Below are 27,578 nucleotides of genomic sequence, written 5' to 3' on the forward strand. Positions count from 1 at the left end.
CTTTCAGGAGTACCAACATTCAATATATTTAAAAATATTTTTTCCAAATCAAAACATTTATACATTGAAACCCCTTTTATACTACTTCCGGCATTCAAGTGTTACCATTAATGAAGATTTGAGTTGGGTTATTTAGATTAGTGATTGATTCCACTCCCTTCCCCAAAGTCCAGTTTGCGCACCTAGAGACAGACAGTGTTGCTGTGGCCTCTTCTGCTGGGGCCAGACCATAGCCACCCTTCTCCATCCGCTGTTGCAGCAACGTGGTGATAAGACTGGGAGCACTTTTTCTTGCTTTACCATGTGTCCTTTTGTGTTGAGTGTAGAAAGCAAAGTGAAAGGGAAATCAGATGAGAGGCAGTGAGAAAGTTGGAAACAATAAAATACATTCTGAAGGCAGGATAATTATATGAAAAATGATTATATTGCACATCTATTTAATGCCTACTTTCCAAGTTTTTTTTTAACGGTCAGAAAGTTAACTTTTTAAAAAAGAACAAATACGAAGGTAAATTTTATCTTAGCTTTCTTCATTGTAAAGTTCAGATTAAAAACAAAATGAACAGTGATAGCTGAATGGCATACTTTTTTCTTCCCACCATGTCATTGGGCAATAGGCAATAACATAAGAGGAAGAAAATGGAAGCAAAAGAGGTTTACTAGTAATGGGACAGTGTAGGCTCAGACCCCTTGCTGCTTTGCCACCTCTCACTTTTTGCCTGTTTATGTGACTATATTTCCTTCTTTTTTTTCCCTCAGTTCACTTCCTTTTTTTTTTTTAATTTTATTTTTTTTCCTTTTTCTCCCCAAAGCCCCCTGGTACATAGTTGTATATTCTTCGTTGTGGGTCCTTCCAGTTGTGGCATGTGGGATGCTGCCTCAGCAAGGCTTGATGAGCAGTGCCATGTCCGCGCCCAGGATTCGAACTAACGAAACACTGGGCCGCCTGCAACGGCGCGGGCGAACTTAACCGCTCGGCCACGGGGCCAGCCCCAGTTCACTTCCTTTCTTAATATCATTCTTTGAACCCTAATAACTAAAAAACTTTATCAGGCCTTGGGAAGAGGGGTTGGGAATGTGGAGTATAACAACTTTACTCTAAGTTTGTGTTGAGTAATTTGCAAAATAGAATTTTATGCACATAAAATTGGTTCTGGAAAACTTTTTTCAAAAGCTATCCTTTTCATGTGTTGAGCAATAAAAAGTATGCATTTTAATTTAATCTTACAAGTATACGGTCTTACCATAATTTGTTTATACTGTGCAATTGGGGTATGAGAGTTAATTAGACAAGTTTTGTCAGAAATATTGAAATTACAATGATACAGTTTTTAGTCTTAATCAGATGTTGTGTGTATATTAATCAAGCATTAAATCCAAGGAATGTGATTTTTAGGAGACTTGATAATTATGATAGCCACTGAAAATAGGAAAGTTCTGAAAGTCACGTTTTAGTTTTATGTCATGTTACCGTTTCCAAGAAACATGCATTAAATAGTTCAGTTATCAGAGTATGGTATCAATGAGGCTCTTTTTATGGGCTTCACAAATGAAAATACGTAACATGGTTATTTCAATTTCACCTGCTTAAGCAACTCTCTGTGACCCATATTATGACAGCATATTGGTACTCTTAATGGAAAATTATGAAAAATGAAAAGATAAAATCTAACGATGATCTGTTCCTAATTCTGAATTTTGCAGAAAAGGTAGATCATAGAAACAGGCACAGAGAGGTTAATTACCTCTCTCAGGATCTAGAACTCAGGATTCCTGACTTACAGTTTAGTCATTCTAACAGTCTTAGAAGCTTTTGCCCCATCTGCAGAATTCATCAGTATTGTAGTCATTAAGAGGTGTAGATATAATAAAAGGTTATACTACCAACTGAAATCATTTCTGCTTTCAAATAGTTGTTTTTTTCTTTTTTTAATGAAATGTGTATTGTCATTTCCTTTTTCTGGAACAGACAACTGCAAAACTTCTAGATGGCGCTCATCAGCAGCATGGATTTCTCTCTTTGACATATACAAAAGCCGTAACAAAAAATGTCCGCCACAAGTTAATATCAAGAAATGAACGAAGAAGTTTTCATAAATTATCTGAGAGTTTAATGGATGGTTCCCCTCATTTTCTTCATGAAATTCTTCTTTCAGCACAAGCTTTTGATATTGTCCTTTGTTTTCCTTTACTTAATGCCATTGCAAGTATATTTCAAGCAAAACTACCAAGGACCCAAAAGGAGAAAACAAAATCTCCTGGTCAGCCCATGAGGACCCATACACTGACTTCACGCAATTTACCCTTGATTTATATCAACACAAGCATAATCAGAATTTTTGTTCCAAAAACAGAAGAAATGCAGCCAAGTATTGAAGGTATTGTCTTCATAATTTTTTTGGTCTGATTTTAAGTAACTTTCTTCTAGAGATCTTAGTTTTCTTTCTTTCTCCTTTTTTTTCTTTTTTTACTATGATAGCTGGTTGTAGTTTCAGTTTCATGTGTTTTAGGAAGAGCAAATATGTTGTAGTCATTCTACAACTAAATCTTTAGTAGTTATGTCAGAATATTGGGTATGTTTCTGACTCAGTTACTGGAGTAAGAAATATGAGATTTTTTTCTTCAGGGTTTTTGCTAATAAACCTTATTCTTTCTGTCTTTTGTTTTATTAAATTCATATGTTGGGTTCTGTATACCTAAGGTAATTAAAAATTAGTTTAAAAAATTAGTCTATACATCAAGGCTCCTGTGGCTTCTTCCAGGCTTTTCAGTGTCCTCTGAAATTATTCTAGGTTTTAAAATGAGGCAAATTGATAATGCCACTGCCTCCATCTACAAGAGTGACTTTTAAAATTTTAGTTTTCCATATGCTATAAAAAAATGAAGAACTTTAAGAATTTTAAGGGGCCGGCCCCGTGGCGCAGTGGTTAAGTTCACTCATTCCGCTTCTCGGCAGCCCGAGGCTCGCCGGTTTGGATCCTGGCTGCAGACATGGCACCACTTGGGACACCATGCTGTGGTAGGTGTCCCACATATAAAGTAGAGGAATATGGGCACGGATGTTAGCTCAGGGCCAGGCTTCCACAGCAAACAAGAGGAGGACTGGCAGTAGTTAGCTCAGGGCTAATCTTCCTCAAAAAATAAAAATAAAGCAGAGGCTTACTCTGTTAAAAAAAAAAAAAAGAAAAAAAGAATTTTAAGTGAGGTTATAGCAGAGTAGTTAATGATATAGACTTTGGAGTTACGCAGACCTAAGTTCAAATCCCAGCTTTACCAGTTATGAACTGTGAAATCTTGAGCAAGTTAATCTAAGTTTTTATGTATAAATCGATAATAGTAGTAACTAGCTTGGTAGTAGGCCTTACTGATAGCTTACTTTCAAGTGATGACTACCTGAAGACTATGTGCGTGGTGCCAGTCCCGTAGTAAGCTCTCAGCAAATGGAGGTCTTACCAGGAGAAGGTTGTGCCCTTTCTTTTCAAGTAGAATTTCTGGAAGTCTCACATTTCACTACTGCTTAACACCTCACTGGCCAAAACTTAGTAAGAGAGGCTGAGTAACAATGTTTACCTATGTGGTAGTGTACCCAGCTAATAAATTAGTGCCTGTGAATTTGAGAGAGAAGAGAGAATGGATATTTGAGGGATAGATGATTATGACTGACTCATGAAAACAGCATAACTTTTTTCTTTTAGTTATGATGTGGAGGAAGAAGACGTTGAATGGTCAGTGATGGTAAATAACAAAAGAAAAGCACCTGGTTCTATTCTCTTTCTTCTCAGTCTAGTCTGTCTCTTGTTCTGTCTCCCGTAGACAGATGATCTTGATTAGGGAAGGTATTCTGTTTAATATTATCAATAATTAAGCTTTATTCAAAGTAATGGTTCTCTTTTTTAACATTTCTTTAAATAAGAAATTTTTGTAGAGTTTTGTAGTCCTTAGTTATCAAGATGTCTAGAGATAAATTCAGTGTGTTATACTTATGAATTCTCAATACAAACCAGTTCCTGTTCTTTTCATTCTAATTTTTGCTAGAGACTGTCATAAAATTGATTACTTTGAGATGCGAAATTAGTATTCTCTGCATATGCTATATTCTGACAGCACTACACAGTTGTTTTCATCTGTTCAGATAGTTTGTGGAAACACATGAATGGTAGAGAATAAAGAGTTAGTCTTTATCGAGCAATTACAAGTGACATGAGAGACAAACCACTAACCAGAAAAGAGGCTACATATTCATTGCAGAGCCAATGAACTTTATGCTTTTTCCTTATTATCCTTTATTATATAAATATCTAATATTTAGGTAATATGACATATTAAAGTTACATAGGGTAAAAAAAGAAACCTACATTTTTATGCAATATAGTTCTCTGTGAACCAGTTTGAGAGTCAACATTTTCTCATAACCATAAGAGAAGAGGAACAGACGCATAAGGTCACTGAGATTTTCAAACCATCTTTTTGATCTTCCAGCTGAGAATAGGGGGAAAACACTATGGAAACAGAAGCAGTTCGGCTTTATTATGGAAAGTTTTTTATGTTGGGAAAAGAATTAGGGTAGTACATCACATTTGAAAAACATCATATTGTGTTATCTGTAACTTTTTCCATTAAAATTACAGATATTTTGTATCTAGAGAAAAATAAGAATAAACAAAAGCTTATGATATCTATATTTTAAAAATTCTGTTTTTTAACCAAGATATTTTCCATAAACATCTCTCTGGTTGGAATAAAAGCATTCATTTTCCTAAATAGAGTGAGTTCCTGTAATTTCATTAAAATAAGATATGTTAGTAAGCTTTTGTGATTTCCTGAAAATTCCTTGTAACATATATTTTATGTTCTCCATTCCATAATTTTCTAATTATTTTCATTTGATTGTAAATAATTGCTAAGGCCAAAATTTCATTGAAACATAAGAAACAAAGTGATATTGGAAGTGAGAGGTTAGGGTGAGGTGGAGGAAAATACAGGGAGAATGCTCTATGAAAAGACAGGGAAAGATCTTGCAGACAGATCAGAAAGAAAGGCAACATCTCTGATTGTGCTTTTGTAGTAATATGGAAGTGTTCAGGAATTACAAATGATCCTCAAATTATATGACTTAATTGTCTTTAGACAGTAATTGTTTAACCCTAAGTTGAGTCCTTTTTTCTTTAATATCCCCTCTACTGTTTTAATTTAAGGTTACACACCTTAAATTTCACACCATGAAATATCAATATTGGTCACAAATACAAGTAAAAAGAAAACAACAAATATATATGCTTCATCTCCCACTTATTAAGTTTTAAAGTTGGGTCTACAATATAAAGCAATATCAGTATGTTGCTTTCCCTACATGAGCCAGTCAGCTCTGACTTTTCAATAGGTATACAGTAGTGTTTATACTGGCAAATCTTCCTGAATCAGACATAGCTGTTCCTCAATGTAGGTATTTGATGTGCATTCAAAATTTGCTCATTTATACTACAATATTTTATCTATTTGATATGCAGAATACTTCTGTTGTCTTTGACTAGTATTTTTTAGTAGAGGGGACATTTTTACAGTGAAGTATTCTTTCATTTTTTAAATTAATTAATTTATTTTATATTGGGGTGATATTGGTTTATAACATTATATAAATTTCAGGTGTACATCAATGTTTTGACTTTTATGTAGGCTATATCATGTTCACCACCAAAAGTCTAGTTACCATCCGCCCCTTTACCCCTTTTACCCTCCTCCCACCCTCTTCCCCTGCGGTAAACACCAGTCTAATCTTTGTATCTTTGTGTGTGTTTCTGTTGTTTTTTTATCTTCCAGATGAGTGAGATCATATTGTATTTGGCTTTCTCCATCTGACTTATTTTGCTTAGCATGATACCCTCAAGTTAAATCTGTGTTGTCCCAGATGGCAAGGTTTTATCTTTTATTATAGCTGAGTAGTGTTCCATTGTGTATATACCACATCTTCTTTACCTATTCATCTATCAAGGGCACTTAGGTTGTTTCCAAGTCTTGGCTATTGTGGATAGTGATGCAATGAACATAGGAGTGTATGTATTGTTTCAAATTAGTGTTTTTGTATTCTTCGGTTAAATACCCAGAAGTGAAACAGCTGGATCATATGGTAGTTCTATTTTTAATTTTTAGGAATCTCGATACTGTTTTCCATAGTGACTGCACTGATTTACATTCCCACCAGCAGTGTGTGAGAGTTCCCTTTTTTCTGCATTGTCTCCAACAAAAGACCCCAAATAACCAAAGCAATCTTAGAAAAAAGAAGGCGGCTAGTGGCATCACATTTCCTGATTTCAAAATAATACTGTAAAGCTGTAGTAATCAAAACAGCATGGCTACTGGCATAAAAACAGACATACAGAATTGAGAGCCCAGAAATAAACCCACACATTTATGGACAGCTAATCATCGACAAAGCAGCCAGGAACATACCATGGGAAAAGTCTCTTCAGTAAATGGTGCTGGGAAAACTCCTCTTTCATTTTAGTTAGATTTTCATTGCAGAACTCCTTTGAATGAAATTCTTGAGATTGGCCATATGTGTGAGAAAAACTTATGTGACTAACTTATTTTCACAATCCGTGTCAGTGTCGTAGCCCTTAGGTGGCATCACTAGAAGGATGTTATTTATGGTGTTAAATGTGTCCTTTAAGGCAGAATTTGCCTATAAAATGTACAATGTCTCAAATACTGAATCGAAAGTCTTTTTCCCCCATTATTTTTATTGTGGTAAAATATATATAACAAATGTATATTTTTTTAATCATTTTTAAATGTACATTAATAGCAGAGATTACATTTACAATGTTGTGCAACCATCATCACTATCTATTTCTAAACGTTTCCATCATCCCAAACAGAAACTCCATACCCATTGAGCAATAACTCCCCCTAGTTCTTGGTAACCTCTAATCTACTTTCTGTCTTTATGAATTTGTCTTTTCTAGATATTTCATATAAGTGAGTCATACAATATTTGTCCCATTGTATCTGGTTTATTTCTCTTAGCATAATGTTTTCAGGATCCATCCATGTTGTAGCACATATCAGAACTGCATTCCTTTTTATGGCTAAATAATATTCCATTGTACGGATGTACCACATTTTGTTTATCCATTCATCTGTCAGACATTTGGATTGTGTCTACCTTTGGATTGGCTATTATGAGTAATGCTGCTATGAACACTAGCATATAAGTGTCTATTCAAGCTCGTTTTCAGTTCTTTTGGGTATATACTTAGGAGTAGTAGTGTTGGGTCATATGATAATTCTATGTGTAGAATTCTGTTTGTGAGGAACCATCAATCTGCTTGCAAGCCATTTTGCCTAGGGCAGGATTTGTGGTATTTTCTGAACAACACTAATGTGCAGGCATTATTCAATGAGAAGAGCAGTGGTACCACCTGTACCCTGAGTACCTGAGCACCTCTGTAATGAGGTCAGAGGTTCATTGGTTAACTCTAGTTTTATTTGTCTATCATACTCAGCAGTGGCTTATTGAAACAGGTTCCGTGCTTCATTGATTTGTGTACATGTCAGCAGGAGTAAGAATCTGGCTATTGGAGAAAAGGGAAAGAAAAAAACCACTTTATTTCTTCTGTGTGTGTGTGTGTGTTGGTTTGTTTGTTTATTGTTTTTGGCTTATTGTATTATACACAAAGCACATAGTTTTGTTGATGTTGTTTTAAATTTCCCATTTGGCTGCTATAACTAGGAAGATCCCCCAATTGATTATAATTGCAAAAATATTTCCGGCCGTTTGCTATCTTTTTTTTTTTTCTTTTGCTGAGGAAGTTTAGCCCTGAGCTAACATCCATTGCCAATCTTCCTCTTTTTTTTTTTTTTTTTTTGCTTGAGGAAGATTAGCCCTGAGCTAACATCTGTGCCAGTCTTCCTTCAGTTTATATGTGGTTCGCTGCCACAGCATTGCTGACAAGTGGTGTAGGTCCAAGCCGGGGATCTGAACCCATGAACCTGGGCTGCCAAAGTGAAGTGCACCAAACTTAACCACTATGCCATGGGGCCAGCCCCTTGCTATCTTATTTTTAAAGCTGTTTTTCCCCCCTGTTTTGGTGGTGGTTGTGATGGGATTTTTAAGGTATAATTCCAAAATTCAATTGCCTGAGTACTTCCTAAGTAGATCACCTTGAATGCAAGCATATGGGATGGGGAGATATTGTTATAGCCATCTGTGGAAAATACAGTTTGCCACATTTCTATTAATTTTAATCCTTTGCTTATATGAACACTTTTGCCATAAACCCCTTTTTAGTCGTATTTCTCCTGACTTGGGTGATTATATGTATAGAATAAATTCCTGGCATAAGGACTGCTAGATCAAAGGGCATGTAGCTTTCAAATATTAGGGGATGTCTAATTGCACTTTTAAATGGCTGCACCAGTTTATACTGATTCCTCACTCTCATCCTAACAGAAGTTTATCAAACTTTTTGGTCTTTTGTCTGTCTCATAATGAAAAGTGCACTCTTTTTAAGGAGCTGCTCGTCTTTTTCTTATCAATTAATAAGAGCTCTTTGGGTATTAAGCCTTTTGTCTTACCTACATTGTATTGCATACATCTTTTCATTTTGTTTTTTTGCCCTCTGCCTGTGTGTGTCAGTCAGTCTATGTCTATTTTTATATCTACATGTATATATCTTTACTTATACCTATACTTTGGTATCTATATGTCTATCTGAGATGTTATGAATTGCCAGAATGTGTGCTTGTCCATAAAATACAAAGATGCATGCTAAAAATTCAAAAGTTTTGGCACATTATATTGTGTTAGATTTTTTTTTTTTTCAAGATTTTATTTTTTCCTTTTTCTCCCCAAAGCCCTATGGTACATAGTTGTATATTCTTTGTTGTGGGTCCCTCTAGTTGTGGCATGTGGGACGCCACCCCAGCGTGGCCTGATGAGCAGTGCCATGTCCGCGCCCAGGGTTCGAACCAACGAAACCCTGGGCCGCCTGCAGCAGAGCGTGTGAACTTAACCACTCGGCCACAGGGCCAGCCCCTATTGTGTTAGATTTTTTTAACACTTGATCTTTGATCATTGCTACTCTTAATTGAAATGATCATAATTCACCTATGAAAAATTATTTTTGGCAGTAAAATTCATATAACATAAAATTCACCATTTTAACCATTTCAACGTATAGACAAATTTTTAAATGTATATTTTATATAGAAGATTAAATGTTGCCATTTAATACATTTTAAAATATATAATATGATTAAATAAGAAAAACATAATTGAAGGAGCAATTCCATTAGAAATAAATATGATTACTTAAATGACTCCAGTAAGATTTAGTAAGAGTCAAAACCATAGTATTCATTTTACTCCAGTAAGACTCTGCAAAGTTTACTTGAGTGATATTTTTATCAGATTAAACTGAAAATGTATTTTTAAGTTGTCTTAATGAGTATGATAGCATGGCTAAATGTTGCTATGTCTTACTTCTCAGAATAAACTGTATTATAAAATAACTCCAAACAATTTGTGCCTGTAGGTCAGAGATGATTGGAAAACTAGATGCAACTGTATTTCCCATCAATATATGTAACAGTCATTAGATTACACATTTATGAACCTTCTTCCTGTCTTCAACTGCAAATATGGCAATAAATAATAAAACCTTTTGTTAATAGCTTTATGTAGGACTGTGTCTACAGTTACAGCTTTGTGAAAGTAGAAGATTGCACAGTGGCAAGTTCAAATAACCTGAGACTTTAGATATTTTACTATATCGAGTTATTATTGAGAATCTTAAAGGAAAGGAAAGTTGAAGTCTCCAAAACACTTTTATTTCATGTTGGATTTAAGAAAACTTTGTTATAAGCAACAGTCTTACATTATCTGACAATTATTGCATGAAAATTCTGTTCTTTATTTAAGTTTTTGGTTACTTATATAAGCTTAAAATTTCAAAGTTGCTTATAGTCTTTTCATTTTCAATACAGCACCGTCTTGCCCTCCCCCAAAAATAAAATCGTTCAGACTTATATTTCATGTTACATTAAATGTAAAAGTTTTTAATAGTTCTTGTGTAAAATTTAGTTAATAACGATAAGAAAAATATATTTGACATTCTAATATTTTATTTAAAGAAGTGTCCTGAAAGTCTGGTTTTCAACTTGAGTATTGTTTGCGTTATGTGCAATTATTATCAAGATTCTGAATCTACAGGTGTTTTACTTCTAGCTTAAGCTATTTATTTCAGAATAGAGGACTGTTTTTTAGATTTGCTTCTAGAATGAGTAGTTCCTCGTGAGGCTTAATTTTTTTAAATACAGTTAAAACAAAGAAGGAAGGCATTCATTTTCGTGTTGAAAATGCTTCTTAGAGGGAACATTTCCTCATATGGTCCGACTATTAAATGCAGGTGAAATAAACCAAAAAAGGAAGCTTGTTTTTTTCCAACCATAAAGTAACTGAAGAAATGACTCAAGGCACTTTCTTGTATAAATACATATTTTTATTACTTTTTCTTATATCTCAAAGATACGTTTTGATAAGCTGAATACTTTCTATAATAAAATTGATTATTTTAATTTAGTTTGTAAATGATCTACATTAAGTGATTTTTTTAAAATTATAACTTCATAGTCAGTGTAATCTAGTGAGAACATTTTTGGCTCTAGCAGAAACAGAATTCTGTTCTTGGGTCTGGCTTTGTATGTAACACCAAGTACGTCATTTTTCTTCCATATGTACCTCATTTACTGTAGTGTTTCTATTATATTTCAGACTTTCATATGGTGGGTAGTATCTGTAGCCTGGAAGGACACTTAGCAAGTACACTAATTGCACTTTTGTGGTATGGTCTATTCTCCAGGCTTACTATTTATTGATTTAATTGATGCCTGCTGCTTAATCAGAGGTTTTACCCACATGGAACTATTTGATAAGCTTGGCATAAAATGCAAGATCTGTGAAATGTAAACAATGTTCATAGTATAAGGACCTATAATCAAGCCAGACCTCTAGTCATTTGAAAATAGTGCAGCTGCATAAGAAGTAGTTTTCTATTTGATCTTTTTTTGCTGTGGACATTTAAAAGTACTGTCTTTATTGTGGCATCCACATGCTAATATTTACAATGATAGCTCATCTCTTTTTCCCCCTTTTGCTGTCCTTCCTCCCCCAGCCCCCTGCCCTTTTCCACTCCCTTTATGTACGTCTTACTCTGGTTCCTTCTTTTCCTCACTGAATATCTTTCTTTTTGCTTTTTCTGATTTTGTTAATTCTGACTTTCTTTTTTAGACTAATCTAAGTCAGACCATACTGAGTGTACTGCTGAAGCAGCTGGAAATAATCTCTTAGCTTTTGCATTCTTTGGGCACCACAGTTTGGGAAATATGGATTGTGTACCTTTGTAGGCATGTTCTGTTCAGGATATTCCTGAGGTCTTGCAGCCAGTCCTTTTCTGTTCCATTTGTGGCAGATAATAGTTCCTTGAGAGAAATTATGAGTTTTAGTATATGTTTTCTTTAAAATCCCGAAAGTTGTACATTGTTTACAATTTTTAAACAATTTTAAACAGCTACTACCGTAGAATCATCTATTGTAGGAGAGAGAGTAAAATTTAATCTATATTAATGGAGCTATCAAGAACCCCAGTCCATTCTAAACAGTCCTTAGAAAAGACATTGAATTAGCCAGTGACTTATAGAAAAATTATTGAACTTTATAAGATGAATGTTATGGTAAAATATTGTTTTATTTAGTACAGAGAATTAGAATTGATTGATGTAACTTTTTACCTTCTATTCTTTTCTGAGATTGCTTACCTTAGTTTTAGATTGCGTTAGGAGGTAGAACTTTTAGACAGGTGTGAAATTAGTATTTCTCAAGCAATTTCATGGTAGAAATTATTAAATTATTGTAGGCATTATATTTGTTTTGGATTTTCTGACAAGTTACAGCTTATACTCCTATCCTGTGTGTGTGTGTGTGTGTGTGTTGTATTTAGTTATTATTAATCCTGTAAATTTAAGTGGCTTTGAGAATTTGTTGCTGACTTTGTGGTATCCTTTAATATGTATATATAGGCAGCAGTGCAGTGTTAAAAACTCAGGGCTGAAAATCACTTGAGAGAAAGATGCAGCAGTAAAGCATTATGAAATTAGATAAACATACCACTTCAGTACTACTTACATATGTTTAATATTAGATATTTTAATGTTCGGGTGGAGTTATTTTTATTGCCATTTTAATTGTGTATAAGAAAAAACTACTTAATGGGATATAAAGGAAATAGTTAAGAAAATCATCAAATATATTTATTTTAAACAATTTTTTCCTTCTCCCCATTTATTAGTCTTATCTTTTATGTCTTTACCGCATTACTCAAAGATCTCCTTGTGCATGAAGTTACACACAGATCCACTGTATACCTCATAAATCTATTTCTTTTGTTACAGTTAATCAGGCAGCAAAAGAAGACACCATGGTTTTGAAGATTGGCTCTGTTGCTATGGCTCCCCAGGCTGACAATCCCCTCGGCAGATCTGTCCTCAGGAAAGATATTTACCAGTAAGTTTATTTTCTTAAGCTCAATCTTGCAACAATTTCATCCTGCAAAGAAGTACACTGATCAATAAAACTTGCTTAATGTGGCCTGTAGAAATAGTTTTCATTCGGAATCTTTTGATATTTAAAACCAGGTTTTTCTGATTTTCTTCAGTTGTGGGTTTTTAAATTCATTCAGACAAATCAAGTATTTCTGTGAAGTGTTGATGAATAACAGAATGTAAGTAACAAGTCACCATAAAACTGAAGAAGCACAGTTTGGAAAATTTTAGCAGACTTTAAATTTGACCAAATCTCTAATCACGTAAGAAAATGAGGTTCTCTCTAGCACTACCATATCCTACTATATTCGTGTTCTAGCAAATTGAAGCATTTTCTTAATTTAACTATAAGCTGTTATTTGAAATGTAGAACTGTGCATGTCATGTGGATCAAAGCTGTAAAGAAAAGCAAAACTTCTAAGTAGAAATTTCACAGTAAACACTTTCTGTGAAAATGCCACGCTCTGGATTTTGTCACCAAGTATTTGCAAACCACACCAAGCATACATGGACAACTGGACTGGTGAACATATGTAATCAACATGATAAAAATAATATATCATTCATACTGAAGTTGGCACTGCTGCCAGACAAAAAAGTACAGTTGCAAATAAACCAAGTGAGAAGAGTCGCAAAAATACAGATGAACAAGTATCTTATTCTTTGTGCTAGTCTGTTTTTCAGATGTCGTAGGCTCACTCTTTTAAAAAATAAATTCCTACTGTTCTCTAATAGATGTTGCTGCTAGGAAGAGATTATGATTTTTTTAATGCATTTACCACCTAGAGGGTGACAGCTATTTTTACTTTAAGTGGACCTGGGGATTTTATTTTTTCAAATTTTTCTGATATTTGAGTTTATATTTTTTCCTGTGAATTATATATCATACTCTTTCTCATATTAATTTTTTTGGTAGCTTATAGTATTTATCCCTTAAATAAGTTTTTATTTTGCTAGCTTATGTAAAATCTTAGATGTCAGAAGTGTAGGAGGCTTTAGGAATTATGTAATCCAACTTCCTTATTTTTAGATTAGGAAACTGAAGATCTAAAAGAGTAGTTGTCTCTAATCAAATAAAGATAGAGCCAGAATTCAGATCTTCTGATTCCCTCAGTATCCAGGGAAAAGATTACAGTAGAATCCTTTCTGGATGAAAATAATTTAATTTTCTAACATTTGGAAATTCTTTCAGGTATATTTATCTTTTCTTTTCACTTCAGAAATAGTGGTCCTCAAAGAGGGTGCTCTTTCACTTTTGGTGAAAGAAATATGTTTCATATTAAAAAAGCCTATCACCATCAATAAAGTGAACCACTGAGACTTCTTTTCCTCCTCTGTCCTTTCCACTCTCTGCCTCTTCAGCAGTCATTTGTGGAGCTGTGGCTCTCATATTCCTGCTGGCATTGCTTCCTTCCCTGCTCCCTTCCTGAACTTTTTTTCTCAGTCTCTCTTCTTATTTACTTTCCCTGTTTTCTTTGTAACTAGTTTTTCCTTCCCTTTCTGTGTCTTCTTTCATTCTTTACCTATTTTCTATGTTTTTCTTTACTTTTTACCTTCTTTCCCTATTTTATTTCCTTCTCTAACTACTTTGTTTGATTTATTTTATAGAATATAGAAATATAATGCCAAAGAGTAAATTAAGTGTAAAGAAAATCATGTATTTTGTCTATAGATCTTCAGTGTCTCACATCCTGCCTTACACAAAACACATAAAAATATGAACACAAAAAGTATATAAGAAGTACTGTGTGTTTATAGAATAAATGTCTTTTCTTTTTTTTTTTTCAAGGTTTTTATTTTTTTTCCTTTTTCTCCCCAAAGCACCCTGGTACGTAGTTGTATATTCTTCATTGTGGGTCCTTCCATTTGTGGCATGTGGGACGCCACCTCAGCATGGCCCAACGAGCAGTGCCATGTCCACGCCCAGGATTTGAACCAATGAAACACTGGGCTGCCTGCAGCGGAGCGCGTGAACTTAACCACTCGGCCACGGGGCCAGCCTTTTCTTTTTTTAACTGACAACACCAAGGCACACAGAATTTTTACATGTTTTGCCAAAAGCATATACTTAACTAATGGCAGAGCATTTCCGAATCTGTTTCTTATTAATTCCTTTCAGAGTTCTTTTTAAATTCATTTTTCTAATTTCCCCCTGGTTATGCAGTTTAGTCATTTCACTGTCCTGCTCCCTTTCCATGTTTTGTTTTGTTGGGTTTTTTTGAGGAAGATTAGCCCTGAGCTACTATCTATGCCCATCTTCCTCTACTTTTTATATGTGGGATGCCTGCTCAGCATGGCCTGATAAGCAGTGTGTGGATCTGCACCCGGGATCTGAACTGGTGAACCCCCAGCCACCAAAGCAGAGCGCACGAACTTAACTGCTGTGCCACCAGGTCGGCCCCCCTTTCCATATGTTTTACTTCCTCTTTCTTTTAGTCTGCTCTTTGTGTTTCTTCTCTGTTGGTTTTTCTAGTTTCTTCTACCTTCTTCTTCTGATAAGTGGCATTCATAAAAAACCCACAGCTAACATAGTTGATGGTGAAAGACTGGATGGTTTTCCCCTATGAGCAGGAACAAAACAAGGATATCTGCTCTCACCACTTCTATTCAGCAGTATACTGGAGGTTCTAGCCAGGGTAGTTAGGCAAGAAAATAAAATAAACAACAACCAGATTGTAAAGAAGAAATAAAACTGTCTTTTTGCAGATGACATGATCTTGTATATAGACAATCATAAGAAATTCGCTGAAAAATTATTGGGCAAATAGACAAGTTCAACAAGGTTGCAGGATACAAAATCACTATTTAAAAATCAGTTCACAATAACAATGAGCCATGAACAATCTAAAAGTGAAATTAAGAAAACAATTCCATTTATAATAGCATCAAAAAGAATTAAATACTTATGAATAAATTCACCAAAAGAAGTATAAAACTTACACTCTGAAAACTGCAAAACATTGGTGAAGGAAATTGAAGAAGATCTAAATACATAGAATCATACCCTATGTACATGTATCAAAAGACTTAGTATTGTTAGTTGGCAGTGCTTCTCAAAATGATCTACAGAGTCAACAGAATCTCCGTACAAATTCCAGCCTAGCTTCTTTGCAGAAATTGGCAAACTTATCCTAAAATTCATATGGAAATTCAAGGGATCCAGAATACCAAAATAATCTTGAAAAAGAAGAACAACGTTGGAGGACTTATACTTCCTGATTTCAAAACTTATGGCAGAATAATAGTAATCAAGAGAGTGGAGTACTGGCATAAAGATAGGCATATAGATCAAAGGATAGAATTGAGAATTCAGAAATAAACCATCACATTTATTATCAATTGGTTTTTGATAAAGGAGCCAAGATAATTCCTTGGTAAAAAGTAATCTTTTCAACAGATGCTTGTCAGACTACTTGATATGCACATGAAGCTGGACCCTTACCTGACACCATACACAAAAAGTAACTCAAAATGGATCAGAGACCTAAATATGAAAGCCAAAATTCTGAAACTTATAGCAGAAAACATAGGAGTAAATCTTTGTGACCTTGAACTAGGTAATGGTTTCTTAAAAATGACACTAAAAGCACAGGAGACAAAAGAAAAATAGATAAATTGGATTTTATCAAAATTATAAACTTTTGTGTTGCAAAGGACTCTATCAAGAAAGTGGCAATCTACAGGATGTGAGAAAATATTTACAAATCACAAATCTGCTAAGAGACTTGTATCCAGAATATGTTAAGAATACTTACGACTCAATAATAGGACAACTGGGCAAAGAATTTGAATAGATATGTATCCAAAGAAAATATAAACATGGCCAGTAAGTGTGTGTAAAGATGTTCAACCCAATTAGTCATTAGGGAAATGCAAGGCAAAACTACACCTGCTAGAATGGCTATAATCAAAAAGACAACAGATGTGGAGAAATTGGAACCTCATACATTTCTAGTGGGAATGTAAAATGGTGCAGATGATATGGAAAACTGTTTGGCAATTCCTCATAGAGTTACTATATGATGCAGCAATTCTATTCTTAGGTATGTTCCCAAGGAGAATTGAAAACATATGTCCACATAAAAGCACGTACACCAATGTTTATAGCAGTGTTATTCATAATAGCCAAGAAGTGACAACTGCTCAAAGGTTCATCAGGTGGTAAATGGCTAAACAAAATGTGGTGTACCCAATACAATAGAATATTATTCTGCCATAGAAAGGAATCAAATATACATGGATCAACCTTGGAAACATGCAAAATGAAAGAAGCCAGACATAAAAAGCCGCATATTATATGATTCCATTTATATGAAATGTTCATAATGGACAAACCTATAGAGATAGAAAGTAGAGCAGTGGTTGCTAGGAAAGGAAAGAAGAATGACTACTAATGACATAGGATTTCTTTTGGGGGAGATAAAAATGTTCTGCAATTAGATAGTAGTGATGTACAATGAGATGTACAGTGCGTAATTATACAATGAATGATGTATAGTGAGTACAATGAGAATATACCAAAAAACACTGAATTGTATACCTCAAAAGGGTAAATTTTATGAGATGTCACTTAGATCTCAATAAAGCTGATTTAAAAAAAAAAAAAAATCAAAGGTTGGTGTCACAAAGAGGTCCAGAGGAGTTAAATTCCAGAGAGAGAAATACCCTTCCTAGGTGAGTGGAGACTGGGTGCTCTTTCAACTCTGGATATTTGCTTTGTCTGGCTATAAGCAGAGGGATTTTGTTGTGGGAAGGAGAAATCAAGAGACATTTTATCAGTCATGTGGTGAGTGACATATTGAGAGTGATGAGTGACATATTTGAATCTGGAAGAGCGTCAAGCATACAGTCAGTTCTCCATAGTGCTTTTTCTGAGTGTTGGGTGAGGAGAGGAAGTTAAGCTGACAAGAAGAAGTTGAGTTTCTCAAAGTTTCACATTCCTTAAAAGATAAAGCCATGCTAGAGATGCACTGTTCAATACCGTAGCCGCTCCCTACTTGTAGCTGTTGTGCTTTTGAAATGTGGCTAGTCCAAACTGAGATGTTCTATAAGTATAAAGTATACACAGGATTTTGATGAACTGGGAAGAAAACAAGGTAAAATATCTTTAATAATCTTTATATCAATTATACATTGCAATGACAATATTTTAGATAAATTCAATTAAATATGTTATTACGACCATTTTCCACTGTTTTTTAAACCTTTTTTCAATGTAACTACTAGCAAATTTTAATTTACATAGGTGGCTCACATTTGTGATTGGTGTTATATTTCTGTTGAACAAAGAAGCCTGCAACAAACACGTCAAGTTTCATTCTTGAGACATTTGAAACCAAAGGTGAATTGAGTTTTAATGAAAGTTGCAAATCCCAGCCTACCTCAATTTCTAACTAGATTGAAATGATGCACCCCTTACCCGTTCTGCCTGGCAGGAAAAGGTGTGCCTTCTCTGGGAGAAAATAACATTCTATTTTCTTAGTCTTTTTATACATGATGTTTGATATATAATAAAATATTATAAGATATCAAAGAAGCAGGAAAATTTGACCCATTATCAGGAGAAAATTTAGCTAGTAGAAAAAGATTCACAGATGACTGAGATGTTGGAATTAGTAGACAGGAATTTGAAATAACTGTTATTAATATTTTAAAGAAAACTGTTAAAAGATGGAGGATTTCATTAAAATGGGCTCTATTTAAAATAAACTCTAAATCTGAATAATACAATATCTGAAATTAAGGACTCATTGGATAGCCATAATAGCAGATGGACAAAGCAGAAGATGGAATTAGTGAGCTTAGAGATAGCTGAAGAGTAATTACCCAAACTGAAGCACAGAGAGGGGAAAAAAAGAGTAGAAAAGAAAGAAAGGAACAAGGAGGAGAACAAACATAAAAATATGTGGGGCACTGTCAAATGGTCTAACATATGTGTAATGAGAATTCAAGGAGTAGAAGAAGGATAGAGTGGAACAAAAGGAATCGTTAAAGAGATAGCCCTTGAGACTTATCTAAAATTAACCATAGCCATTAACTGGCAGACTCAGGAAGCTCAGTATCCTGTTCTCAATCCAAGCAAAATAAGTGCAAAGAAAACTACATCTAAACACAAGGTGGTCAAATTATTGAAAATCAAAGATAAAGAGACTCCTCCCTGATGGGCTGATGGGGGATGCTAAGCAAACAGAGAATGCAAAAATATCTGCTTCCACCAACACAGGTTTTAAGGCTAAGACAGTACTCAGAAAAGAAGAGAATCTTTTATCCTTAATAAAGTTTTACATTTTGATTTAAAAAAATTGCATTAGGGGCTGGCCCCATGGCCTAGTGGTTAAATTTGGCACACTCTGTTTCAGCAGCCAGGGTTTGCTGGTTTGGATCCCTGGCTCAGACCTACACCACTTGTCAGCCATGTTGTGGCAGCAACCCACATACAAAATAGAGGAAGACTGGTACAGATGTTAGCTCAGGGCTATTCTTCCTCAAGCAAAAAAAGGGGAAGATTGGCATCAGATGTTAGCTCAGGAGTAATCTTACTCAGCAAAAAAAAAATTAAGAGAAAAATCTTAAATACAGCCAGTAAAAAAAGACATATTACCTTTGAAGGAACAATAGTAAGACTAAAATAACTGAAGATCTTAAATTTTGACTGTGAGAAAACTCCTAGGGGACCTGGGACCATTCTTCAAATACTTGGCCTATCATGTGTCATAGGGAATAGCTTCATTCCTTCTGAAGCTAACAGTAGCTTATTAAACCATTAAATTAGTGGATATTACATTGACACTAATTGGAGCTCCATAGAATGAAGATCTGTCAAATTATAAAAGTCTAATAATAAAAGAGGCTATTGGTTCATTATTCATTGTTGAACAAATGTTTATTGAGAAGCTGCTGGTCACCAGGTACTATTCTAGGTATTGAGTGTACATCAGTGAACAAGACAAAAATCCTTGCTGTCATGGAACTTTTTGCTTTTGATGGGGGAGAAAGACAATTACAAATAAATAAATATTCAGGTATATTAGAATGCAATAAGTGCTATGGAGGCAACACAGCAGGATAGAAAATGGGGAGTTAGAGGTGGATAACATGGCCTAATAAGAGAGGACACCTCACTGAGAAAGCACAAGGATCCTGAAGCAAGTGTGCAAAAGAAGCCAGTGGCAGCTGAAGCAGTATGTGCCAAGGGAAATGTAGTAGGCTGTGAGGTAAGAGACTTTGTGGAGGAGCCTTGTAGGCCTTTGTGAGGACCTTGGCTCTTATTTTAAGTGAGATGTAGTGGTGGGGGAAAATAATCCACACATGCATAATTTTGGAGTAATGCTTTTGTTGTTTACTAAATATCTACCCGCATAAAGAAATGAAGGGATCAACAGGAGGGACTAAAGATATACATTTGAAAAGAGGTGAGATATGCACTTAAAAACAAAGGGAGTCATAGTTCAGAAGAACAAATGGGAGTTTCCTATTGATCTCTAAAAGTGTCATGTTAAGGATTATTTCTACTATTTGACTTAACCAAATATGTGATACGAAATTCTTTTGATTATTGAGGGGTTGATTTTTTCATCAAATGAGAAGCCCTCAGAGAATTTGAGCAGAGAAATGGCATGACTCAATTTATATTTAGGCAGATAGTTCAGGCCAAGACGTAAAGAATAAACTGCAGGCAGGGAAAGGCAAAGGTTTGTGACTATTGCAATAATCTTGGCAGGAGGTGATGGTGGTTTGGCCCAGGGTAGTGGCTGTAGAGGTGATGAGAAGTGGTCAGATTCTGGAAATATTTTAGAGGTAGAGCCAAGAGAATTTGCACATGGATTGCATGTGGGGTTTGAGACAAAGGAGATAAGGATAATTCAGTTGTTTGGCCTGAGCAAATGGAAGGAAGAAATTAACTGAGGGAAGGAAAACTGGGAGGGTTTTTTGGGGAGTTGGGCAGGTGGATAGCAGGAGTTTCTTTTTGAAAATGTTGACTATCTCAGGAGGTGGTGAGCTGCTCATCACTGTTGTAGCAGAGGCTGAAACCCACTTAGAAGGTTTAGAGGGGGTTGTGATTTATGTTGAATTAAATCAGTGCTTCTTAAATTTCATATGTGTACAGGTCACCTGGGGATTTGTAAAAATGCAAGTTTTGACTTGGGAGATCTGGGAGGAGGCTTGAAATTCTGCATTTCTACCAACCTCTTGAGTGATTGGGTATGAACACTGATACTGAGTGATACTGATGTGCTGGGTGAAGGACCACACCATGTGTAGCAGATTAGATCATTGGTTGCCAAGCCTTTTTATTTATTTATTTTTGGTGAGGAAGATTGGCCCTGAGCTAACATCTGTTTCCCGTCTTCCTCTTTGTGCTTGAAGAAGATTGTCACTGAGCTAACATCAGTGCCAATCTTCCTCTATTTTGTATGTGGGACACTGCCACAGCATGGCTTGATAAGTGGTGTGTAGGTCTATGCCCAGGATTTGAACGGAGGAACCCTGGGCCAACACAGCAGAGCATGCGAACTTAACCACTATGCCACTGGGCCAGCCCCCTCCAAACCTTTTTAAAAGAGAAGATTTTATATAAAAATATTAATTAAATTAATTAATTAAAAATGCTAGTAAATTTTAATGCTAAAAATCCAAACATTGTAAAAGGATAGGACAAAAAGAGAGTATCCTCCTTTCCCAGGCTTTCCCCCTTCCTAACAAGATCGTCCTCAGAGGAATCTTTTTTTTAAGTTCAGATTTTTCATAAACTTTTAGATCATAGTGGTTGCTACTTTTGGAATCTATGATTCAGAAAATGTAAAATAATAAAAGTTCTGTTAACTTACTAAAACCTTATGTGAATTTGTACTTTATTACTCTCAAAAGCATCTGATCCACTAGAAAACAGTGAAATATGTCATATACACCATATTATTTATTCGTTGTTTATGCTCAGCTATATATCATCATTAGCCCCTCTTTTAACCCTCTACCCTCTTTACCTGCCTCCTCCTTGTTACTGATTTACGTAGCTTACAACTCTAATTCCTGGACAAGATGATCTCTCTGTTTCCTTTCACTTCAGTCTGAGAGTCTCCTATTCAATGATGTGTTCAACCATTTCCCTGACTTATACCATAGTTCTGAAGCACAATCTGACCTGATTTTCCTTTATCTTACACAACCTCTTCTCCTGAGAGATGATTCAGGTTCTTGTCTCAAGCTAAAAAAGAAGCAGAGAAACAATTAAGGATAAAAGGTATAAAGGCAAATTTTTTTAAATTACCTATGTTGAAAGTGTTCCTTCATAGACTGATTTAAGGAAATTAAAATAGGGATTATAAAAAAGTAAAATTAAAATGTTTAAATATGTTTTTAACTTAAGCATATTAAGAACCTAATAAATTTGATTACACTTTTATGTAAATGATTTATATACTTTTTAGAAACTTTATGTTATACAAATGCTGGTGCATCATCTGCAGCTCATTAACTACAGTGTTTATGGTTGTTTCTATTTATTGAAGACCATAAGCTATTTTACAGTATAATTGCTATCTGAAGATTACCTTGGATTTGTATTATTTCTATTCCTAAGACTTGTCTAAAAATTTCATTGACTGTGATCCTGAATACTATCTATAAGTAGTGTGACTTGATTTTCATTGTTTTAAATGATTTCCTAAAAATGGCTTTTTATATGAGAAATAGAATAAATAGCCCTATATCAGCCGTTAGAACTGTAGGGATCTTTGAGACATTTATGCCATTCCATTGCATATGTGCATATATGCATTAATTCATTTGTTTATTAAGTATACATTAATTATTTCAGTTATTCAGCACATATTTATTGAGTGCCTACAATGTACTAAATACTAATGATAGATATTTATTTTTGACTAGAACTTATGCTACCTCCCTTCATGGAACTCAAGACCTCAACCACATCATTTGAGTCAGTGAAATTACATTGTGAAGTTCTGATAGATTCCAGATCATAATAATGCGTGCTTTCTCTACAACGCCTCACACAATGTTTAGATGGATGAAATAAGCAAAATCAGAAGTTATGAACTTGCACTCTAAACTTTTTTGTGGTTCCATTTTTATTGTAAGTGTCCTTACAGTGTTGCATCCTATGTCTTCTGAAAATTATTATAAGAGGAAAGAATGATTCCAGAAGTTCCATCCAAATTTTCAGTTTTCACAAGAGGGAATAGAGAAAACTTCATTTCTGTTCAAATTTTTTTCTTTTTAAAAGTACCAGAGTGAGTGAAAATGTTAACATTAATTATTCGGGAGTGTATTTAAGTAAATGCATTGCTTTTTAAGTACATTTTAATGGTCTATTTTGTAAAATTCTTTTTATAATCCAAGTTTTAAAAAATATTGTTTACAATTTAGTTTATAATTATTCACTCATCTTGTTATCAAGTTAAAATACGAAAAGTTAAAATAAGATTTTAAAAAATTATAAGTAAATTGGTAGAATGACACCTTTTTTATAATAAATCTAACTTTATTTTAATCTATTAATAAACCCATATTACTAAGATTTTTTTAAATAAAAGTGTAGTCATGTTCATTTTTTAAAAATTAAATAGTACCAAAGTATGTGCATAGAAAATAGAATTCCTCTCCCTACCAGGGCTTACCCTCGGTGCCAGGCACTTCCTTACGCTATGACTGTTGTTAATAATTAGGTTGACACTCATTTAGACCATTTTTCTTTGTGGGGTGTGTGTGTGACTGTCTCTGTCTTAAATAATAGGATTGTACTCTACATAGTGTTCTGCAATTTGCATTTGTTTTAACTCAGTAATACATGGTGGGCATCCTTCAGTGTCATCGTGTTCAGAAATGTTTGCCTGTTTTTGAACTAATGGTTTTAGACGGCATAGATCAAAAGACTATTTAAAGACTACTTTTTTGTTTCTAACCAACAAAATATTCTCCATTAATAAAAGGCTCCATGAAAACAAAAACTTTTGTAGAACGTACTGTGACCAAGACTTCCCAGACTTCAAAACAATTATCATACCTGAGAAACTATAAAAGGAAACTCAGTTATTTCCTTCACTGAGATATCTACTGGGGTGTTCCTTGAGAAACAAATGTATCAGTACCAATAGGAAACTGAGATTATTATAGCTAAAGTGTTCTTTGTTACCGTTTGAATTGTAAAGGCCATATAATTCACAATTCAACACTACTGTGTGAATTAAAGTATTGTAGGCATTTTGGCTTAAATGTACCACTTTAAAACATTATTTGATGATAGCAACTCTCTGTTCAACATCTGTCAAAGTGCTTAATTTTTAACATGACAAAACCTTTTAACCCAACATGCATCTTTCTCTGTGATCTGACCTCAATATATGCTTCAAATCTTATCACCAATTGCTTTCTTACATAAGACACTTGTTCAAGTTAAATATTTTGTTTGTCCCAGTAATTCTTTGTATGTTCTTTTTCTATGGCCCTGTTTGTATATGCATTTTCAACTTTTTTGAAATACAGCTTTCTTGCAGCTCAGCCTTTTTTTTTGTTATAAAAACTTTACATTGGTGAAGTTAGGGATCTTTTAAAAATCTTATTCTTTGGTGTTCAACATTATTAATTTAAAAAAATTCATAAGAATAACATCTGTCTTTTAATGTTTCACTTAACTCTTGCTCTCTTTTTGAAACCTTTCATAGCCATTTTACTTAAAAGTAATATCCCTTTTCTTTGGCCTTCTATACCAGTGTCTGACTTACCTTTCTGCAATTGCAGTATAGTAGTGGTAGTAGCAGCAGCAGTAAAAGCTAACGTCTTGAGTGCTTCCTCTGTGTCAAGGATTCTACTTGATGCTTTCACAGTGTTTACCTCATGATAACCTAAGAGTCAGGTATTATGATTATCTGTATTTTAGAAACAAAACCTGAATCTATAGACATTAAATAATTTCTCCTGGGTTATACATAAAATAAGTGATGGAACCAGTTCCCATTGCCTATGCTCTTTATCACTACATCTTCCTGCTTGTAACTGAGTTTCTTGTAAGACAGACTGGTTTTAATTTAACGAACTTACAGTTAACCAGTATATAACATATAACATTGTTTGAAACTTACGTTTTCTGAAGTTTCACATTTGTTCCATTACATTTTATTACTGTTTATATGTTAGATTTTTTTTTTTCTAACAACATTCTTATTAACAGTGAATAACTTGAACTGTCAGGTACCAATTTTAGTTTCCTTAGGTTCCCTAAAATATTCTAAGCTTGGGTGAACTTAATATTGTAGACATCAGAGTCATAATTTATGGTGAAAATTCATAATTCTAGTGTTTGAGTTCGTTGGTCTTTGAGGGTACTTAAACATACAATATATTTTAAAAGAATTTTCGCATTAGGATATACTTAATAACTGCATTTAATCTGCAGAAAATAGATCCCTAGCTAATGATTTTGACTGTCATCAAGCTTCTTCTCACATCTATTATAAGCTCCAAAGTCAGTCATGACCAGATATAAATATTAACATAGATTTGTCTGATTAATAAATATTAAATATTATATTAAATATTTATTTTAAATATTCTTCAGCTATTATAAACAAATGTTAACAGATTTGTCTCATTAATATCTCAGTGTACTTTTGTGATTTTTATTTCCTAAGAGATATTTTAAATAATTATCAAATATGAATATTTATAAAGCTCTTCCTCTTTTTACTTTATTATAATTTAGTTATTACTCTAGTCCTATCTCAAAGTTATGAAAGAAAAGGAGATAAGTTAAAATTTCTTTGTTATATTTCTATTTTTCCCGGAGTGTTCTTACATATCATTATTTTTCTCTAAATTGTGTTGAAGAAGATACTGATTTTATTTTCAAACAACTAAGCATTATTTGTTTACATGTATTTTTCATACACCAAAATTATGTCAAAATTGAATATAAGCCTGTTATGAAACTTTCTGGTAACTTGGACTTTTTCTCCCTAATCCTGCACAGTTGAGAACTATTGTGTTTAAGCTATGTATCTGAAAATAGGCATATAGAGTTAGATGTAAATTTGGAAGCCATTTAAGATTGTATGTTGACTCCCTATAGCATTACTCTGTCATATTGTCTAAGAATTCTCAAAATCTTTTAATATCTGCTCTAAAAGATTTAAAAATAAAGTAGTGATTGTGACAAAATTTACTTCATATTTTTTTCAAAATCTTTTATGTGTTAAAAGAATTTTAGAATATTCAAAACGGAACTTTTTTCTTTTATAGTATTTTTAATTACAAAGTTTTTTAATTTTCATCTTTTGCTTGAGAGAATTATATCCTTCTTGTAATTGGATGTTTGTCAACTTCTGCATATAGTTTTCGGTTCGTGCCAAATATTTGTGGGTCTTCTGATGTCGCTTTTGGGATTTTATCTGTGACTAATTTATCCCATAGCTCTTTAGGAACTTTGTCAGTTGAATTTTTCAGCCATTTCTTTTTTGCAGACATTTGCTAATCCTTTTTAGTGCATTCAGTACTTAATAGATTTGAATCTAGTATTGGGTTTCAGGTTTTTTCCATAGAGAATTTTATTCTCTTAAAATATAAAAAGTCCGTGGTAATTTTGGCAAACTTTTTAAAGACATCTTCTATAAATGAATCTTCTGACAGGTGTACCCTGTCTGGGGCAGTTTAATTCATGGAATTTTACCTTTAAAGAGTTATAAAAGTTAAAGCTGATTCATTTTCACTCTTACAAGACTTGCATTAGTAGAATTCTTCTAGCATTATATACAGAATTTGTTTTCTACCTGGTTCTTGCCTTTTTATGGGCATCTTTTGCAACAGGGATTGTTCTCCATTTCTCACTGTGAGCCTGATGTGACACCATGAGTCACAGGGAGAGTGCAAAAACATGCTTTGTTCTTATATAGTTGATGAGAAAATTTAGTTTCATTTTAAAAATTCACTTTATGACTAATATTTCAGTAGCGTGAATGTTCAACATAAAAAATGCACATTTCCTAAATGGAAGCTTTACTGAATGCTTGTTAAACTAAGTAGGATTTTTTTAAACCGCTATAAAATGTCTTTTAATTTTTTTTATTGACTTTGATGTAGAGTCAATTTACTGAGATTTTTTAAATCATAGTTTACTATAAATCAGGAAACAAGTATCTTGTTTCAGGTTTGAAATAAATCAACCTTGATGCAATCCAAGATATAGATATTTTCAAATAACAAAATTATTTCATACATTAAAACTTTGGCAGTATCTTTTTCTAATTTTTAATCTCCTAATGGTTGTCCTGACTTCTCAAAGGGTTAATGTTACCAGTATATACTAACATTTAATTGATGTGACCGGTGAAATTCATGGTTGAGATTGCCTAATTTTTTATATTGTTTCATGTGTATACTTCAACAATATATATAGGCTCAAACAATTGGTAATTGAAGCATATGAACAATAGAAATTCATAGATGAAATTAGCATCCTTTCACAGATGAGCTTAAATCATTAACAATTGTGCATGTATGCTTTGAAAATTTATCTTAAAAACAGGAAGATTATTCTTTTTCTGTAAATATTAATAATAGCCTTTCTTTATTCCTGATGCATATGTAGTTCAAAGTATGGCAATTCTCGTCTCTATATTTTTGCAGTTTCTCTTAAAACCTAGCTTGTCATCTACTTTAACACTGAGCTCTATAGTTTCCAGATACATTGTAAAGATTAAAGTCTACAAATCTCCACAAAACTATACTCTCCTCCTTCTGACCTTTAGTTTCTTCCTAAATTTCTTTCTGTATAAATGTTCTCAAAATAACCATTGTGTTGGTTTTTGGCAAGGTATGTTTCATATCTAGTGACTTTATGTCCTTAATCCTATAATGCTTAGTGTTGGTTTCACATAACTCCCTGTTAGCAAATCAGAGAGATTGGGATAGTAGGCGTTTAGAGTAACTTGCCTAAAAGCTTTGTTTGAAAATACTATTGGCCGACT

General features: G+C 33.9%; 1 protein-coding gene across 20 annotated transcripts in view; it reads left to right on the forward strand.

Annotated features, from left to right (window-relative positions):
- VPS13B (vacuolar protein sorting 13 homolog B) overlaps positions 1–27,578 on the forward strand; it is a 777,539-nt gene that overhangs the window by 445,917 nt on the left and 304,044 nt on the right. For 18 of the 20 annotated variants that reach the window (XR_011421645.1, XR_011421647.1, XR_011421646.1 and 15 more), the window contains 2 exons: positions 1,970–2,378; positions 12,448–12,559. Coding sequence is in view for 16 of the 20 variants with exons in the window: in XM_005613228.4 (XP_005613285.2) it covers positions 1,970–2,378; positions 12,448–12,559 (521 nt within the window). In the remaining 4 variants the exon portion in view is untranslated. Of the gene's footprint in view, positions 1–1,969; positions 2,379–12,447; positions 12,560–22,485; positions 23,568–27,578 lie in introns of those variants that run through there. The other 2 variants (XM_070222401.1, XM_070222400.1) reach the window with 2 other exon arrangements.

This window comes from Equus caballus, chromosome 9 (genome assembly GCF_041296265.1).
Source record: "Equus caballus isolate H_3958 breed thoroughbred chromosome 9, TB-T2T, whole genome shotgun sequence".
NCBI lineage: Eukaryota > Metazoa > Chordata > Mammalia > Perissodactyla > Equidae > Equus > Equus caballus.